The sequence below is a fragment of the Amphiprion ocellaris genome, chromosome 6, assembly GCF_022539595.1.
Source record: "Amphiprion ocellaris isolate individual 3 ecotype Okinawa chromosome 6, ASM2253959v1, whole genome shotgun sequence".
Classification (NCBI taxonomy): domain Eukaryota; kingdom Metazoa; phylum Chordata; class Actinopteri; family Pomacentridae; genus Amphiprion; species Amphiprion ocellaris.
The window spans coordinates 14,731,553-14,751,769 of record NC_072771.1 but is presented as its reverse complement, the minus strand read 5'-3'; the positions used below and the strand labels follow the sequence as shown (position 1 = coordinate 14,751,769).

The following is a 20,217-nucleotide window of genomic DNA, read 5'->3' as shown; positions in this document are numbered from 1 at the left end:
GAGTAGTCTACAAAAACCACACTATTTTATAGATATTTCCTGAGGTATGCGAACATTTTAAAGGTTATTTCGTTCAGGCGGGTCGCTAGACGGGATTGGGTCCTCGCGCTGTGCATTTTGAAACCGTCGCGGTGAGAAGACACCTAGCAACAGTAGCCGAGGAGAGAGGAGGAGGTGAGCATGGTACATTTATAATAATCATATTTTCCACTAGCAAAGCACTACAGTTAGCTTGGGCACATGCTTGCGCTTATGTGTACGGTAATAATACAAGAACTACGCTGTTGCTAACCGGCTTCTTGAGTGCTTAGCTTCCTGCCTTGCTAATTGGCTAATGACTGTTAGCTTGTCTGCCAAACTCAGCTTCCTGGAATGTACCTTGTAGGTAATGTCATACCAATTTTCTTTGCTTGCACCTTTAACTAACAACAGCTCATACAGGTAACTGACGTTTGTTTCTGTTCTTGTACGACTGTCTTTTTTTTTTTTTTTTTTGGCTTGCCTGCCTACATGTCTGACTAAGTTGGCCTGCATACATGGTACTGTGATACCAAGAATAGTATTTAGCGCCGTCTTTCTTCCAACATTATTTTTCCATAATTCGATAGTTTTATTTATTGTAAGTTGGCAGATATATTGTTCACCAAAAAATGCCGTTCCATAAGTTTGGTAGGTTATCGTTTCCTTGGATTAGTCACGTCTGCTATGGTAGAGCATGATGTAACATTCAAGGCTTGCGGAAAGTACGTAAATATGAGAGGTTTGTTTTTCAGTGTAGGCCAGTGCAGTGGCAAGTCGCTTCAGATTTTTCCTTGTAAGTAGACCACATTAGATCAGATTGTCCTACAGAGGCTTAATAGTCATTAAAATAGTGACCTTTGTAAATAAAAATAAAAATGGGTGATTTCAGCACTTTTAATTTTCTATTTTTACCAAGTTCATGTCTAAACCCAATGAATGTATGATGATTAAATATGTACTAGATTGTGCTACAGAGGGTAAAGAGTCATTAAAGGACAGACTATGATCTGTGAAACCTGTATTCACTTTGTTAAAAATTCAACATGGAAAGCTTTCACTACATTGTACCAGGTCCAGATCTAAAACTACTGTACATAGGCTGATCAGGTCTGCACTACATAGATCTATAGAGGCTAAAGAGTCTTTACCACCCACAAATTGCAATCCCATTGTTCCTTTTGTAAACATTCAACAAAGCTAGATTTCACTGCTTATTTCATATCTGGACAACATTGTCCTTCATTCATATATAAAATCACTGTATAGACTGATCTGGTCTGCAATAGGTTTCTTTGAACAGACTACATATTCTTTAAAACAGTCTTTGATTTGTGAAACATTTATTCCATTTTTGAAAATGCAAAAATTAAGGGAAATTTCACAGTGTATTTTACATTCTCATCTATTTTAGAGCTGGTCCACATCAAGAATCATTATTAAGTGGCTAATCTGGACAAAATTCGCTTAAACAAACATTGATTTGTGAAACCTTTTTTCTATTTATGAACATGTATAAAGAAGGAGAGTTCTTTGCTTTATTTGTATATGGAACACAATTGACAAGGAACTAAAATCACTATATAACCAGGTTAAATCTGTACTAGATTGTCCTACAGAGGCTAAAGAGTATTTAAACCATAGAGTCTTTTAAACGTAGTTTCTGATTTGTGAAACCTTGCATATGTTAGGTTCGGATCTAAAACCCATATAGACAGGTCAAATATGCAGTCTTTAAACCATAGTTAATGATTTGTTAAACTTTTATTGCATTCCTTAAAATGTATGAAAGGGAGATCTCAACACTTTTTGCCCATCTTGACTGCATTAAATAAGGTCCAGATCCTCAACCACTGTATATAGACAGAACATATCCTCAGTAGATCGCCCTATAGAGGCTATAGTCATACACAGTCTATGGTCTGAAACCTGTCTTCTATTTGTGGGTTCCGTATGTTCAAATAATCGATATTTAGTAGCTTTTTTGCAAGCAGATCACATAGACAAGGTCCAGATCTAAACCCAGTGTACAAACTAGCCGCGCTGTCATGACGTTGTTCGCCCCAACATGTGTACGACTGTGTTGTGTCGTCTGAGTGATATTTTATAGTTAATACAACTGAATGGCCATAACACAAAAAAAATCTGTCATGTAGAGGGAGTTCAACATTAACGTCCTTCAATACCGTGGCACAACCAGTGTATCTTGCAAATGTTCTAGTTTGCTACCTCTTTGTGGTCCAGAGACGAAAGCGATAAATCGGCTTGTAATTGGCGCCTGTCACCTTCAAGTCGCCCAGTTGTAAAATTTTCCACAAGTCTTGAATGCAGCGTGCGCCCTCCCTTGAAATTGAGCATGCGCAGAACACGTTGTAAACAATGAGACTATTCCAGACCGTCTCCAGCTTTGTGTCTATCCAACAGTTTATCTGTGCAAAACTAAACTATTTTCAATAGCTCTGCGTATATACAATAAAAATGTTCCTCGGTAAGTACAGGCACATATCCGTTACTAGATGTCATTGCATACACTTGGATTTTTATCGGGTCATCACCACGAAGACGGATCAAATTTGTTACGTTACAGTCCGAAAACCCACCTCGTATGACATACTTGGGCGTGACAGCATGCGAATGAACAGACTAATACTGTTATAATATGTCCAGTTTTCTGCATATCTGTATTAATCAGTGTTCTAACGCAAATTGTGTGCATTACTCTGTTCATCTGTATCTTTATCTGAGCAGTTTCCCTCTTGCTAGCTTTGCCACGCTCAGTCCCCGGCTGCTAAAGCTGACTTGATGGTTAGCAAGCTAGCTAGCAGATGCTAGTGCAACATTAGTGTTGTTGGTTCTGATAAGGTATGATAGGTCAAAATATGAAAATATTATTGTGGGCATATGGAAGGCCAAATACCACCGCTTTTTATACATTGACATTTTTGAGTTTTCGTAAAAATTTCTAGCACTTGGGCAGACACTAGCTACGTAATACTAGATTTATATAGCCTACATGGAAATATCTGGCACCGAAAGGGAAAAAAAATATTTTATGGTCAAATCAGTGCTTATTATTTCTTACAACTTGTGACTGCTTGTATTAATAGGATGGGTGATGCTTAATTATAATGTGTACACAGAAATTGAAATCGGTTGTATTGTACCTTGTTAAGAATTGCAGGGGAGGCTAATGTTCTGCTATTCTCACTTTGATCTCATGTAGTTTGAACTATAGTACAAACAAGAATTTTCTGACTGTATGGTTGTATTGTATGGCTGTATGATTTCTTTAGTAATTGTAGCAGTGCTGCATGTAAGGGAGAAGAACATTAGCAAAACCAGAAGACTTTATGATATTTGTATATGAACTCAATATTAATATAAATATGCCCAAAGGATATGTATTGTAGTGTAACTGAAGCTGTTTTTTTAAGCATTCAAAACTTTTGAAGAAAGCATTCTGGAAGATGTCTGACTTACTAATTGTACTCAGTATTTATTGAGAAAACAAAATTGTATGTTTTGATTGTTGATTGTCTAGTGAAACAAAAAAAAGTCTCAAACAGTAAAAAGAGAGTAATGCTTAGTATCATGTTTCTTTACATGGTGGTTGTGTCATTTATACAGAGCTGCTGGTCTTAATTGCTGAAGTGTGTGTTGTGTTGCAGGGAGCTGAAGCATGGAGGCGGTTCTGAGCAGGTTGAGGGGGCTGAGTGCCGATGAACTGATCGAGGAATTTGCCAGAGCAGACCTCAAGTGCGGACCCATCACATCTACCACCAGAGCCATCTATGAGAGGAAATTGGCCCGAGTTCTGGCTGGACCAGAGAGCGATCAAACAGACAGCAGCTCCTCAGCAGATGTTTCGGGCAGTGCGGCTGACCATTCGAAACCTGTGTCATGTGCCACATCAGCAACTGCACACACCACAGTGGCAAAAAGCAGCAGCTCCTCCGAGGCGGCCAACGAAGAGTTGGACTTTGGCTATGGTGTGGGTCTCAACCCTCCAGAGGAAGATGATTTCTTAGTACAGACGACCTCAAACAGCTTGACTGAGGCCAGTAACTCTCAGTCCAAAACGAAAACTCCTTCCAAGTCAGCACAAGTGTCCCCAACCTTTTATTATGGAGTATGTCCACCGTGGGAAGATGTCTTGTCTAGAAATGGTAAGAGAGACTCAGCTTGTTACAGGTTCAGATATTTCAGTGCTTCATCCCAGAAATTTGAAAAAGTTAGACCACGGCTGACTACTTTGCAAGGAGTCATAAATTTGCCAATTGCAAGAAAATGAATAATAAGGACTGCATGATACTGGAAAAAAATGACACTATGATGGTTTCTATATATTGCATATATATATAGGGATATAGGAATTTTCACCAGATGACTTGAATAACTATTTGTAAAGAATTAACCATGCTAGAATGATTTGGGTGATTTTGTAGAGAGGCTGTCTACAGAGAAAGTAAAAAACAATGTTTACTCAGCTGGAAACAAAAGGAATGTTTCTCATATTCTGAGACGAGTGTATAACATCCAAAATAGTTTTTTGTTTTCCATGACATTTAAATCTGACTTAGCACTTGTTGTATAGAACTTTGTGGTGCTGATTGAAGTGGTAAGGCTAATTAGCTGTGTGGTCATGTGTAGTGCAAGACACTACAACAGAGTACCTGTTTATGGTCAGCATCAACTCTTTTGTTGTCGAAATGCTTTCACACCACTGCCGTTACATTTCTTTTTTACAACCAGATCTTCCGTTTCAGTGTTTCTCTCCTGTTCTGGAGGATGCATGTCAACAATTGGTGTGTGTTGTGGATAATTTATTTTTTGTAAGAGTACCCTAGTACATTTTATCTAGTGCACTCAAGAACCCTTAAATCAGGCTGAATTGTTTCCTATCAGACAGACCTGTTTTGTAGATTAGTCATGGAAAATGACAACAATTACTTTTCTTTTGTCATTGAGCAGCACAAAAGTTGTAGCATGATGTGTTTGAGATAATTTGCTTTCTCATTTGACCAATAAAAGTAGTTTTAAAATGGCAAAGCAGACACAACCACTGCTCAGTTGGTCACCTACTATAACTGACTCGTTTATGTATATCAGTAAAATCTTTTTTGTTAAGCACATTGACAGTCGCAGCATTACCTCCTTCAGGCAATATCATTGGGGCCAATGAGGAGTTACTATCTTAAGACTCAAACAAGCATAATTGTTTACCATACAGTCACTAACATATACTGAATATATACCTTACACATAAAGTAACACAATAATTTAAATATTTAAACAGTATGAGCCTTTTTTTAGTTGTTTTAAATCTACAGTGTTTCTTACTGCTGTGAAGGACTTTTTTTTTGGTAGGTTTAACTTCTGGCTCTTAATAACTCGAGGCTGAAGCGCCCTTTAACAGAAAATCATGTTGCTAATGTATTTCTGTCTACTGTGTCTGTTTGTTTAGGAGCACTTGCTGCTGTAGTCTGACATGCATGTTTGTTTGTTTGTTTAGTGGACAAAGGCATTTGTTTCTATTTTTTGGTGGTAAGCAGCAGGGCAGTCAGACTGCCTGAGCTCTCTGGAACAGAATAATGATCTAAATTAATCTTAAGCTACCACAAAAAAAAATCAATGCCATTAACGTTAATCGGTCAGGGCAAGCTTTTATTGCAACTGCTAAAGTAGATCCTCATCAAAATATGACATATCAGGCTGACTAGACAGAAAAGAAGAAAAAACACCTTCAACAGTAGCTTCAAAACCACATTAAGAAACAAGTAAATGAAACAAAAAAGGTCTGCTACTTGCCATGTAGAAAAATTGAAACAAAAAACTATTTTGAGTGATTTTTTTGTTTGTTTTCTGTCTGTAGAGGGAGCACATGTATACACGGATAAAAAAGATGCCCTTCAAGCTGTAAAGATGATGAAAGGAGCCCGTTTCAAACCCTTTCCCAACCGTGAGGATGCTGAGAAGTTTGCTAAGGGGATCTGTGACTATTTTCCCTCTCCCAGCAAATCTACACCCTGTGTGTCTCCTATAAAACCAGGCCCAGTCATGAGTAAAGGTAAGTAGATAAAATGAATTAGGCTTCTCGTTAGAAAGGGCGCTAATCAGTGCCCTCTGTTGGATTCTGTCTGGGTTTCATCATCATCATCTGGGTCATGTTGTCCACCAGCATTCAAGGTTGAGTAAACTATTTCTGACAATGTCTGTTGATATTTAAACTCAACAAACAAACACACTCCTCCTTTTATTGCTATTTCAGAGTTCTAGTTCCCTAAATTCATGGACACACATTGCCATGGTGACAACACTAACAACTGCGGTTAGTGGACCAAAATAAAGAAGTCTTCCAGCCTTATAACCATGGAAGTCTCTTTCTCATGGCTGAAGCAAAGCAAACGATTTAAATGACATGTAAGCACACAAGCAAACTCTGCTTTACAGAAAACATTCACCACAAAAAATAAGAGGGAGCTGTGCTTTAAAATCCTCTAATCTTATCCTATAGCCAGTGTGTATGGATTCATAGAGCTGTACTGTGTCACATACTCTGCTTGTAAACAAGCATTAAACACCACCTGTGGGTAGTTGGCTAAAATAGTGCTGTGTGGATCATGTGAGCCACATGGTTTCTTTCCTATTTACAGAGCCAAGACTGTATAAACACTGAACTTTTTTGTCAATGCTCACTAGGGCCAGACAATGCGGGAACAATAACTGCAATTTTTCTGACGGATATAGCAACTTAAGTTTTTCATTTCAAGCCTCGGTGCAGTATTCACTGTGTAATATTTAAAATTTGGAGTTTCACCACTATCAGTAGATGACATGAATTTGTAAAACCGTTAACATGACTGTTTAAATGCTGAGTCAGGCGTGCTGCAAAGTGTAAGACATGTGGCTGTCAGTCAAACTGCAGTGTGCTTGAACCACTGAGTATTCATAAAATAAAACTGAATTACAATATTAGTCTCAATATTTAATAGCCACACCTCGTATATCTTAAATTGCAAGCTTTGCTGTTTTCTAATTGCAGTGTTTCAGATTTCTGTTGTAATGAATTAAATGTTCAGCACCAGAACACACTCAGAGTACACAGGACAGCTAGTGGAACCACAAGGAAGAGATATCCAATAAATTTGACAAAAACTGTATTGGGCTATAATGGCCTAATCTACCTTGCATTGCCATGTATTGCTTAATAAAGAAGTGTATCCACCTTTTTTCTCCTTTTACTTGAATTTTTTTTTGTCAGCTAATCACTGTAATTCATGAGAATGTCATTCTTTAAAGGTTTGCTGTTTCACTTTGATATCATGAGACACAACAAAAAATAAAAAAATGCAGACTGCAGACCAATCTGTTATCCCAGTCATAGTTTGACGGTGGTGACTTGAATAGTATTTGGTGGTGGTGTTTTTCTTGTTTTTTTTTTTTTTCTTTCAACAGAAAAGCTCATTATTCACACTCTTCTTCCTTTTCACACCAGAAAACGTGGAGGTTGACACCATCAACAGGGAGCGAGCAAACAGTTTCAAGAGTCCACGCAGTCAAGACCTGACAGCCAAATTAAGGAAAGCTGTGGAAAAGGGTGACGAGTCGGCTTTCAGTGACCTGATCTGGAGCAACCCGCGCTATCTTATTGGCTCAGGGGATAATCCCACTATTGTGCAGGTGAGAACATAAAGTTAATATTTTGGTATACTCAGTCACGGATAGACTTGTAATTTCATGAGCCAGTCTTCTAAATTTAGGATAGAAACATGGAATACAGACTGGAATTAAGATGCAGCATTGGTTCAGCTAGGTGTTTCATCTGGATGTTTATGTGTTCTAGGGATGCTTCTGAGGACTTTTGACTGTAAAAATCCTCAAAAATGATTTACTGACTTCTGTTATAGAGGGGTTCCTTCTGAGAATCTTGTTCCTCTGATATACACATCAGGCAATGGGATTAATGTTGATGTGAGTAATGTTCAACAGCATTGTAATTTTCAACAGTGATGTGAGTTCAACAGGTTAGTGTCTTATCTCCAAATATATTTAACATTTATATGGGCGATATGTCAGTGCAGTTAAATGGATGTGACACAGGACGCATAAGATAAGATAATCCTTTATTACTCCACACGCCAGGGGAAATTTCCATTGTTACAGCAGCAACATCTTTCACTGCAGCACTAAACGTATGCATAATATTAATAATACCTACAATATATGCAAATATGAAAATGAATAAATACAGTATTACTACACTGTAGACAACAGCAACATAAAGTGGCTTGTGGAATAAATTGTTGTGCAGGTTTTACCATGGTTTGAGATGATGATATGAAATAAGTCCAGTTTATGTTAACATCAGCCAGGGATGCTGATGTTGTACAGTCTTACAACAGATGGTATAAATGACCTGCAATAGTTGGTAGTGCTTTGATCAACCACCTTCGGAAATGATTTGGTCATTTTCTGTCCCCATAGTGCTGGTGTCCAAGAGTTATTGAGATTTTGCTCATTGCTTGGTATGAATTTTCACATCAAATGTGATGCAGATAAGAGTGATATTGGAATTGTTTAGAGAAATTAAGACATAATATTGATATTTCATAATTTCTTTACATCTGGTACTGCCTTTATGGTGTGTGAAAGGATGACGTATTTAGGCCATTACATCAGTAGTGATCTTTCAGATGATACCGATAGTTATAGACTGTGTTGCAAATTATACAAACAAGCAAAAATATAAGAAATGAATGTACAGTAACTGTGAAAACCAGTCATTTTAAAAGTTTCTTTACCCACATAAATACTGCCTATGTGTAATATTGCTACAAAGGAGGTAGTTGACTCACAGTGACTTACAATTACAGTGTGAGAGACCATAGAAGTTAAAGTGCAAGCAAAATGTTTTATATCAGTGTATCCTCCTAGTCTGCTGTAATACTAAGTTTCATATAGTGTTTATACGTTATGTAAATCCACATAACGGCATTGTCTTGGCTTTAACCCATTATGAACTGAGCTCAGTGAGGTTTAAGTCCAGTAAGTGGAGACCTGTCTTTGTATTTAAATATCTGATCATTGTATATTGTTTTACTTTTTTCTTGTTTTTCTATTTTATTATTCGTTATTCTACAGGCCCTCCATGAGCTGTGTTGTTTGTAAAGTTTGAAGCGAACTGAGCGTGTTATCATGGTACAGTTATGGTTTCACAAACTCTGGAAACTCTCGCTATTAATAGAGAAGCTTAGGCTGACTTGGAGCAGTTGTCATTTGTTAGTACATGCACATCTTTTCCATGTCAGCGTCAACCTTCCAGCTACTGCCTGTGTCCAGCTTGTAGTTTCTGAGATGAAGACAAAAATAAAATGACCCAGGATGTGTATGTCAATAATTAATATTTTGTGTCATGTATAAATCCATTTATGAAAATCTTTCTCTGTTTTGTCTTAAATTCAATGGAATATGTCAGTCTTTAAACCAATTTAAAGCCACCATTGTAAATAAGTGTTGTTTCTTAAGCCCCCTGACATTAAATGTACAATCGGCAGAGGGTGATAAATCCTTCAATTCAGCAGGTGAAGTTAAGGCCAGGTGCTGCTTTTGGACAAAATTAAGCACCGTTTCCTGCTGACAACAGTTTAAAGAGGATTATGTCCTGATCCATACTGTTGCTCTTTTTGTTTTGTGCATTCAGGAGGGCTGCCGGTATAACGTCATGCATGTGGCGGCAAAGGAGAACCAGGCAGGGATCGCTCAGCTGCTGCTGGATAGCTTGGAAAACCCAGAATTCATGCGCCTCATGTATCCAGACGACCAGGAAGTCATGCTGCAGAAACGTATCCGCTACATTGTAGATCTTTACCTCAACACTCCAGATAAGGCTGTCAGTACTAACCAGCTAAACCAGATTGCATTCTTTCCATATGTTGTCATTGGGCTGTGTCCATGTTATTTCTTGCTTTTTTTCTTTCTGCATCTTTCAGGGCTTTGAAACACCACTTCACTTTGCCTGTAAGTTTGGGTGCCCAGATGTGGTCAATGTCCTGTGCTCGCATCCTGACATCGATAAGAACCGGAAGAACAAGGATGGCCAGAAGCCTAGTGATGTAAGGAGTTATATTTGGGACCTTGTTTACCTTATTCACACATACTGTACATACAGAGTAAGAAAATATTTAGCATAGCCTGGGTAGTTGTTGTCGAGGGTTAAAGCTCAGAAAGGAATATGTGCATATAGTTATGGGAGCTGTCAAGCAGCTACTTTGCCTTGCACATTGCTGATGAACACTGCCATCCTGGCTGTAGTTGCTGAGCAAGGTGCAGTTATGCTCTTAGGTTTTTAAGCTGTGACCTTTTAGCTTGCTTTTGAAATCTTTTGGCAGCAATCACTCACTGAACATTGTAAGCTAAACTTAGATGCGAAAATTCTTTCCAGCAGCAGCAGCATGTCTGTACATGCATCATTATTTTTTTTTGTTGTTTTCTTTCTTTCCACAGCTTATTTGTAGCAGGAAAAATAAAACCCAAGAAGTGAAACAGAAGATAAGTGACTACTTGGAAGGTAAGGATATGCACATTTTAGCTAATATTAAAAGTTTGTGTTACTGTTCTCCCCAGTTTCCTGAAGCATACTCCAGGGCACTTTACAGTACAGTGAACCCTCATTTATCGCGGGGGTTACATTCCAAAAAGAACCCGTGATAGGCGAAATCCGTGAAGTAGTCAGCTTTATCTTTTACAGTTATTATACAATACTGAACCACGTATACAATGAAACCAACGACCAAAACCTGTTTTCAGGCCCAAGCATTTAAAAAAAAATAAAAGCATAAACGTTTTCAATAAATAACTATGATAGTTTTTGGAAATACTGTAAAATAATATTTTTAATAGTCAGTACGAGGTTGGACACATTGTGACTCACGCGTATTTCACCGTTCCTCTAACTTTGCCGCTTCGTCACTCCGCTCCACTGCAACGTCTTTTTCTGCTGAAGGCTGTGGTGCAGGTGTCTTTTTCCGAGAGAAGAACATAGTTATGGGTAATTGTTGGCACTCTTTTTTCTTCTGGACAAGAAGATTTTTATAAACAGACATGCCACCTTCGATTATATTTGAGAACTGTAATGAACGACACATCAAAGGGTCCCATTCTTGCGCCGCACGCTGAAGTTCCGAGGCCATTCTTACCATGGTTGCCAAGCGACCAAGTGTTAGTCCATCCTCCTCATCTTTATCAACACGTGTCCCCTCTTCCCCTTGTCCCTCATCCTCGCTTGGTGCCCAGAAGTTTAACTTTTTCTGCGATATTTAGCATCTTTCTCTTCCTTTTGGGCGCGTCCTCAGGTGCCTTTGCCGGTGCAGAACGTTTTGTTGATATTGTGGGGTTTGTCATGGAGAAAATTTGCAAACGTAAATTTGGCAAGCTGTACAGAGACGAGGTGCGGAGACTGTTCACGTTGGTCAGTCCCTTAGCCAATCAGGATGCAGAACAAAAAAAAAAAAATCCGTGAAACAGTGAAGCCGTGAAAGGTGAACCGCGTTATAGCGAGGGTTCACTGTATATACACTCAGAGTAGTCTGGTTAAAAAGAGATGGCATGTTATAGTTTAAATCTGGCTTTGGTTTGTGATAGTGTCATTCACGTTGGCTTGTAGTAAGAACTGGATTTGAGCTGGTGCAAACGGGTTACTGTGATTGACTAGGGGTACTTTTGAATAAACTGCTGAAAGACACTCAGAGTTGTAGAGAAGTTGATCTCCCAGTTGCAATGTAAGACCAAGTGATTTTGCCACATGATCATAGTTGGCATAAAGTTCTGCATACTGTGTCTCTACTCGGGAGTGAAGTTGGGACAGAGCCCTCCAAGCTGAGCTCCGCCTTCTGATGTCCAAATCACGTCCTGCTCAGCTTCTTCTGCAGTATCACAACATTGCCAACTCCCACTCAAATCTTAAAAACTCCTGTCAAAATTTCACTTTCCCTTTTTTTTTTTTTACTTTATCAGATACCTGCACCGCACAGCATCAGGATCCATACTGTGGTTAGGCAGTTTACACAGGTAGCACCAGCAGTGCTAGCTTCAATAATTACTTGTATCTTCTGCCATGTCATTGTGATTGTACGTAGTCTTATTAGCATAAATGTTTTTCTACAAGCTAACAGTTGAACTGTTTTGTATCGAGTCACAGTTTCTACAGTGACATTGTTGGGGACAAAGCAGCCACGTTTAGAAAGAATTGAATATTTTTCATTTCCAAATGTAGTTTCCTCTGAAATATCACAGTTTATTTTTTAGGTGTATCAAGTAGATCACAGGGAAGTTTCACAACAATCGTTTTTGCGCTAGTGGTATTACAGACAAGAACTGATCTATGTTTATTTTGTGTTTTGTAATTGTTTTCGGAACCATGAATTTATTGCAAATCACAGTAATATTAAAAATACAGACATTTAAAATAGTGGTCTGCCACTGCATTGTGTTTAGAATTAGCTGTGCTTTACGGTGATGAATGCTTTTTTTTCCCCTTCAAATCAATTTTACATGTTGCTTCATCGAAATTACTAAAAGATACAGAAAGTAACATTAAAATAAAGATAAAAGAAAAGAAAGTAAGTATCTTTGTAGTATCTGGTTATTTAGATAGTGAGACACATGACTGAAATTTCACTAAATGGAATAAAGTTTTTTAGTTTTAAAAAATTATGTTCAGAGAATTCAACTCTAAAATCTGTTTACAAAAATGAAGTAACTATTACTCTGGACAATCCAAACTACAAGTGCAGTTTTTACTGGAACTCCTTTCTTAAAAAAGATATACCGATATCTACTGTCTGTAGTTTAGTCCAGTGAGTCCTGATCTCACTGGACAATGGCTCCCTTCCTTACTAATTGCAGTTTAACCCCTGCCTTTACTTGCCGTCTCGTGGACAGACCGACAGCATGGTATGTAACAGCCATTTGGCAACACACAAAATTAGATTTTGTGCTGCAGTACAAGTAAGGTTTGATTCCCACTGGTGCCAGCTTCACAAAAATGTACGCAGCCATTGATCTGTAAAGTGTTGGGATGAAAGTCATGTCCATTGAGCATGTTATCTACACTTTCTGTTGTCTCGCAGATCGCTGCTATATCCCTTTGCTGAGGGCAACCGACAACACCTCTCAGCCCATTATTGGTGCTCCATGGTCACCTGAATCCTCAGAAAGTCTCTCGCTGATCCAGCGACACACAAGAAGCCCCATGGATCCCGTGATGGCCGTCACAGCCTTTGCTGGCCCACTGAGCCCTTCTAAAGCAAGTTCTTCAGCTGAAAAACTGCATGAGTTTCTCAAAAGCACCATCAAAACACTTTGTGACAGATCATGTTGTCTGTCTACTGTAGGCGGATGACTTTCGTCGGTCCTGGAAGACGCCACCCAGAGACCGAGCAGAACTGTTTCACCACATTCTGAAGTCTGATCCTGACCGAGGGGCGGAGAGAGTGGGCAGGTACGTCCAAAACCTTAGTCTGCTTTTATTTGTCTCTTTAACTGTAATGGGTATTAATGGATACCGGATTGATATATTTGATAAACTGTACGTAGTTCACTTTTTTGTCCAGTATCAATTAACATGACACATCCTTATCGTCAGTGAATGAGAGACATACACACACACTGAACATTTCAGCATGCTTCTATCATGTTCTGAAGTTGAATGAATGTGCTCACTGTAGTTAATTATTATCAACACAGACTTGCCAAAATCGCACTGGCTCTTAAATAAATAAGCAAACAAGCTTAGAGTTGGTTTAGCAGCTATCTTTAGCTAAAAGGTGATGGTTTACAGAGCCTGATGACAAGTGAAAACACACTCAATACTCAACACAGTCAATACTCACGCTATGACTATTAATGTTTGCCAAAAATGAGATCTTTGCAGCTTATCCTGTCCCAAATTTTGCCCTTCTTTTATGACACCTCTGTGAACAAAATAACAGAAACACCTGTCAGTATAAGGTGCATTTAACTAAGTGATAAGTCGTCTTCTATCTACAGAGATCTTGCTCATGAGATGGGCCACCCCTGGGCCGAGTACTGGGACTTTCTAGACAGTTTTGTGGATTTGTCATCGGCTGAGGGGCTTCGCAAACTGGAAGAGTACCTGAGCAAGAAGGATTTCAGCCCACGGACTCATGAAGAAACAGGAGAGAATGAAACCAGCAACAGGTTCAAAACTCCTTCTCCAGGTATCTTCTCCAGCTTTATATCAAGGAATTTGCAAGTTCTCATTTCATATCTTCCTCTCTAATTTTAATTGGCCCTGCAGTGTAATCTGTATAAAGCTGTTAGACCTAGCCTCTTGTCATAAATGAAATGAACAAAGAATTTTGAAAAGCTTCATTTTGAGTCATCTAAAGGATTCCACTGAAATAATGACTAGTTTACATATCTGCCTTGGTTATTCTTTATCCTTGATTGCAGGTAAGCCCAAGAAGTTCTGCAATTCTATTTCTGTTGGTGCCTTCCTGGACGAGGGTGATGATATCAGCCTTGAGGAGATGAAGAACCGTCAGAACGCAGCACTCACCAGCATCACCTCCTCTGCTGCATCCAAGGACGTTCTGAAGGGAGCTGTGGGTGGCCGCGAGTTCCACATTGCACTGCACCACCGCGGGGCCGACCTGATTGAGACCGCTGCTGAGCAGGACCTGCTTTGCTGCTGCAACGATGGCCTCCTGTCACCTGGTGTCGTCTGCAAAAACGGAGTATGCTCCTCCTCTAGAGACAGGACTCACAATGGAGACAAGGTGTCCCCACGCACCTCCCCGTCCTCCTCCTGCCTGCTGTCGCCTATCTCCAATCTCATGGTGGAGTTTGAGCGCATGTCACTTCAGGAGCCACTGGACAGTCCCACCAGCTGCAGGGAGAGAAGTAGCAGTGGTGGGAACCGCCACAGGGAGGTCCGGGACTCTTACAGCTCCTCCTCAGCCACAGACCTGAGCTCCGGGTTGAACCGCCTGTCTCTTGGTCACAGCAGTCAAGACGGGGAGGCCATGGATGCGCCAGGCTGGAGAACAGAGGCAGTAGGTACAGAGGAGAGGCGTAGCAGTGGCAGCTCCGAGGAGTACTTTGAAGCAGAGGAGAGTCTGGAGGTGCTCGGTAGGACTAGGGGGTCTGTGTCCGGGGTTCGCAACTTCTGTGCTAGGTCCAAATCATGGGACCATGGGGGCAGGGACCTGAGCAGCTCAGGATCCTCTGGGTCCTCTTATAAGTCCTTAGATAACTCCCATGAGTTCCTACCCAGGACCCCACCGCACATTAGAAGAGGACTTTTTATTGACGGGTGAGTCACACTTGTTTCTCTGCAGAGAGTGATGTCTTAGATGTCTGAGAATTTAAAGCTAGTCAAACAGAAAATGTCCCAGTTAATATTTTACAAGTCAGAATCTTTAGGCTAAACAATCTAATTTATATTTAATAACTATGAACAGTAAGTAGTGTATCTGATTGTCTTGGGGCTATGGAGTCTTTATTTGTAGTCCAGACAAGCATGCTGCAACACCTCCTGACTCACACTCCTGTTAGCGCAACGTCACACGCAACCGGTTACAAAAGACTCCATTTATGAATTACTGTTCTGAAAACATTTCATCATAATAATGTTGTTGATTTATCTTCTGGACTTTTACAGGGATTCACCAACTAAATTGGACAGAGAGGTCTTGTCAGCAATAGAGGCCATAGACATCGATCCCCAGAAGTATCCCAGTATTCATAAGTGGAAGAGCACAATGAAGTCGTACTCTGCCTCAGACATGCAGAGGTTAGTAGGCATGGATGCTATTTTATTGCAGTGTATGCACTCCTCTTTTAGTAGTCTGCTAATTTTTACTGTGTGTTTGATGCTGTCCAGGTTAAAAAAAAAAAAAAAAAAGTGAATTTTCTTTGTCTGAGTGGCACAGTACATGGTAATAAATATTTGCTGTGTCGGGAAACATTTCAGTTCCAGATTTAATTTGGAGAAGTGAATGGACTCTCTTTTCATGATATTGTTAACTATATTGGCACATGTGCAGTCTTACTTTTTCTTTAACTAATACGAAGACGCCATATTGCAGTGATGCATTGTTGATTATTACTTAGGAAGTGTTTGCCAGAATGCACTACAAGCAGGGCTATTTTAAGTTAACCATGCATTATGTGTAACTGTAGCAGCTGAGCGCAGTGCAGTCAGTGCAGGTTAATTTCATCAGACACATTACCTGTTCTACTCACAGGCTACAGCCATTTATAGTAGAAACTGTATCTGTGGGTTACTTTGATAATGTGGACCATCTACAGCAGGGGTATCAAACTCATTTTAGTTCAGGGGCCACATTCAGCCGAGTTTGATCTCGAGTGGCCCACCAGTAAAATCAGAACATAACCTGTAAATAACCACAACTCCAAAATGTTCCTCTGTTTTAGTGCACAAAAGTAAGTTCTGAAAATGTTCATTTAAGGAACTTTTTTTTTTTTTTTTTTTTTTACAAAACATTATTAACAACCTGAAATATCTTCAGAAAAATAAGTGCAATTTCAACAACATTATGCCTCAGTTTATCATTTACACATTACAACTTTCAGATCAGAGTGTGTACAAAGACACAAAACATTTAGTCATCTGGAACTGAACAATATAATATTTTACTTTATGATCAAAATGACAAAAGTCAGACAAAATACTACAAAAATGAGAGATAAAATTACAAAAGCAAGAAACAAAATGACAAAAAAATGGACAAACGACACAAGTGAGACAAAAAAAATGACGAGAGAAACAAAATGGCAAAAAAATAGACAAACGACGCATGCGAGACAAAAAGAAAACATAAAACAACAAAAATGAGAAACAAAACGACAAAATCATGAGACATGCAACAAAAGTCAGACAAAAAAAAATACCAAAAGACAACAAAAACAAGACAAAATATTACAAAAATGAGACACAAAATGACAGAAGAACAATGAGCAATATAGTATTGTACTTAATGATCAAAACATCTTGTCATGGTCTAGAAATTATTTTAAATGAATGGTTTAACACATTTACAATTTGCAGTTTGTGGCTTCTCTGTAATTGTTGCACTTTACAAAGTCATCTCACGGGCTGGATTGGACCCTCTAGTGGGCCAGTTTTGGCCCGCGGGCCACGTGTTTGACTCCCCTGATCTACATCCAAAGCTTGAGAGGATCTGCACCCTCTAGTACATGTGTGTGAGAGAGACAGTAACAGTGAGCAGTAGAGACGGTGGATTAGGTGGACAGCTTAGTCTGTTACATGCAATGTTTCTGTAAGTTAATAATAACAGTCGGAACACTGCTTTTTTTTTTTTTTTTGGCCTTTTTTCAGCTTTTTATTTAGGCGCAGTGAGAGAGAGACAGGAAACAGGAGTCGGGGGAAGACATGCAGCAAAGGGCCGCTAGCGGGGATCGAACCCGGGCCGCTGCGTCGGGGACCAGCCCCTGTACATGGGTCGCCCGCTCAACGCGTTGAGCTATACGGGCACCTGCTTTTTTACCTTAACTCAAACCTTTCACAGTTTTAATCAAGCTTACCCAAACCCTCCCAACCTATGAGTTATGAGTCAACTCAATGAAGTATCAGGTTGCCCCATGTACCTTTACCCTGCGGTGATTTTCTTCCAACCGCAGAGCACTTTATTAGATTATTTTCCTGAACTCCTAGTCTGCCACCACCACCTGCTCATCATCTCAGTTCAGCCCACTGTGTTGGTATCTCCTCGGCAATGAGTCTCATTAGTTTAGCAAGAATCTATAAAAAAAAGGATGGTATTTAGCAAACATACTACAGTTTTTTATTTCCCCCCAGTGAAATGTTAGGTAGAAAGATAACGTGCAAACCAAGTTCAGATTCCAAATCAAAGTAAGAGCAGACCGTTACATTCAGGCTGTAATTCATTTACACTGACCTGAAGAAATGGTAATTCTTATCAACCCTCTGTTTTTCACAGTGGACAGCCTGATAGGTGACTTCTCTCTCTCTCTCTCAAAAAAAGACTTTATTACAGTCTAAAACTGTCTGTCACATGTTGTAGATTGTTTTGCTTCTCTTTCTCACCCGACTCCAAAGTAACCTTAAAGCTCGTCAGTCAGGTTCATCCTTGTCAAGCAGTAGCGTCAGTTCCAGCAGTGTCATCTTCATATAAATCTGTAAATGTGACTACTGACTGGTGTTGATGTGTATTGTCTAGCTGGCCTAGCCCTGCGGTGGTAAAACCTCGACTCAGGATGCAGCAACAGACTCCCGGGTCCCCCATCAGCGGCCTGATGTCTCCCACCGGTCGCTTCAGTCCTGCCCGGCACGCTGCCTCACCAGATTTCAGCCCCAGCCGTTACAGCCCTGCCAATGTTAGCTACATCCAGCGCATCCGCCTCAAGCACTTGAACGAGCCACCAGTCTAACTACCCCCCACCCACACCCCTCCTTCCCCTACTTCTACACCGCGGCCATACCCTCTCCAAGTCCTGCCTTCCTTCCCCACTGCAAACCCAGCTGCACCCAGGTGGTCACACCAGAGCTCAGAAACCACAAACCTAACAGAAATATGCACAAGTGTCTGGAAGATTTGTATTAAATATGTATGGTACTACTCCTATGTAATACAGGAATCCTCATCACGTTGGGTTGTGATGTAAACTCAAGACTTTAAAATGGAAAAAAAAGAAACTTTGATAATTTATGTACTGTATGGGTGTGGATCATGTTGAATTGATGGTAATGTTGTTTGTGGCAAGTGTGAAGCACCTGTATCAAAGCCTGAGTCAACTTTTTTTGAATATCGTGAACACAAGCCACACTCCCCAAAGTTAGTTGGTCACTAAAACTTTAGTGTGGAACCCTCGGTAGGATTCTGTCACTGAATGTGTTCTTAAAAAAAGTAAAATGTTAATATTTTAAAAATTATTTTTTGTATGTTGGTCAGTAGCACAAAAATTAAATGTTTTTATTAATGGTGTTAAAACCGACTGCCATTTCCTATGTTTATCCTCAGTTCAGGAATTGCCTTAATTTTCTGAAGTGATGGACCAGTTCTCCATGTTTTTATTTTGTTCATAAATAAATGCATACATTTTCCATCTTTTCTTGGTGGTTCCTGGACATGTCTTGACTTTTCCTTTCTGCCACTATCGGCAGCCTTAGACGGTGCAATTTTTTTTTCTCTGAAATATTTGATCACAACCATCTCCCACAGTGTATGAATGACAAAACACACCCATCAGTAAAGTGTTATTTTAAATTTGATTTGTCTGGGCTGAACTGTAAAGAAAAATTGCTCAGTCTGGTATCACTTTAAAGCTGTATTAAGTGATTTTTAACCACTAGGGGGCAGAAAGACTCCAAAACTTAACTCAATAGCAACAAAACCCTGATCTATTTACTAGCTTACTATGGCCTATTATGGCCATCTTAATAAAACAGAAACTGCCTTATGCTTACAGAGAACACAGCTGATTAGTAGAAAGCCGCATAGAGTTGGAAGCTGAGTCCCAGTGGGATTAGCACTACTTGCAACCCTTTATACATTACAAGAAGTATTTTGATTGTGTTAATTTCAAAAATAGTGCTTAATAGAGCTTTATTCCCCAAAGTTGCGTGTCATTAATATATTGGGTGCTTCAAATTGGCTTACAGTAATCTCATGTAAATACAGCAGGTTCTTGCAGTTAAGTCTAAAGGTGGAACGTGCAAAAACCTGCTGTATCCAAACTATTTGTGAGATGGGGAGAAATTCACTGCTGTATGAGGGCTTCTCAGCTGTATCTAGGATGAAAAAAGCCAATTATCTTAACTATTAGGATTGCCACTCTACTTAGGTTGAAGGAAACGAGTGTTCTGAATGTAATTTTCTTTTTGTTTTCTTTTGGTGAACTAAACCTTTATCCGAGAGCACAAACTACTTCACTGAGAAGATTGTATCGTCATCCTCGTGCTCTCAGATGACAACAGATCTAATTCTGGTCTCTGAATGTTTATGAATGTGGAACTTTGCAAAAATGCACCTAAAAAACTTAAAACATGCTTCTTGTGCTTTTAGCATTCTGTGCTTTATTACAAATTAACTTTCATGGTGACTTCTCTTTCTGTATGTCTAGACCTCATTTGCTTTCCAACTTATCAATAAAACATCACTCAACTTTACTGTC

At 39.5% G+C, this 20,217-nt stretch overlaps 1 protein-coding gene across 3 annotated transcripts; it reads left to right on the top strand.

The window, feature by feature from the left end:
• The first annotated feature begins 99 nt into the window (after positions 1-99).
• ankle2 (ankyrin repeat and LEM domain containing 2) lies at positions 100-20,212 on the top strand. Of its 3 annotated transcripts, none has more exons than XM_023271519.3 (13): positions 100-174; positions 3,687-4,184; positions 5,891-6,085; positions 7,514-7,698; positions 9,719-9,907; positions 10,008-10,130; positions 10,522-10,585; positions 13,146-13,321; positions 13,410-13,516; positions 14,065-14,255; positions 14,491-15,352; positions 15,701-15,832; positions 18,264-20,212. In XM_023271519.3, exons 2-13 carry the CDS (start codon positions 3,698-3,700, stop codon positions 18,472-18,474), a joined length of 2,922 nt encoding a protein of 973 aa, XP_023127287.1. In that variant the 5' UTR covers positions 100-174; positions 3,687-3,697; the 3' UTR covers positions 18,475-20,212. The 3 variants fall into 3 exon arrangements, with proteins under 3 accessions (XP_023127287.1, XP_023127288.1, XP_023127286.1); XM_023271520.3 differs by having other exon boundaries at positions 113-183; XM_023271518.3 differs by lacking the exon at positions 100-174 and adding an exon at positions 2,378-2,506.
• The last annotated feature ends 5 nt before the right edge of the window (positions 20,213-20,217 follow it).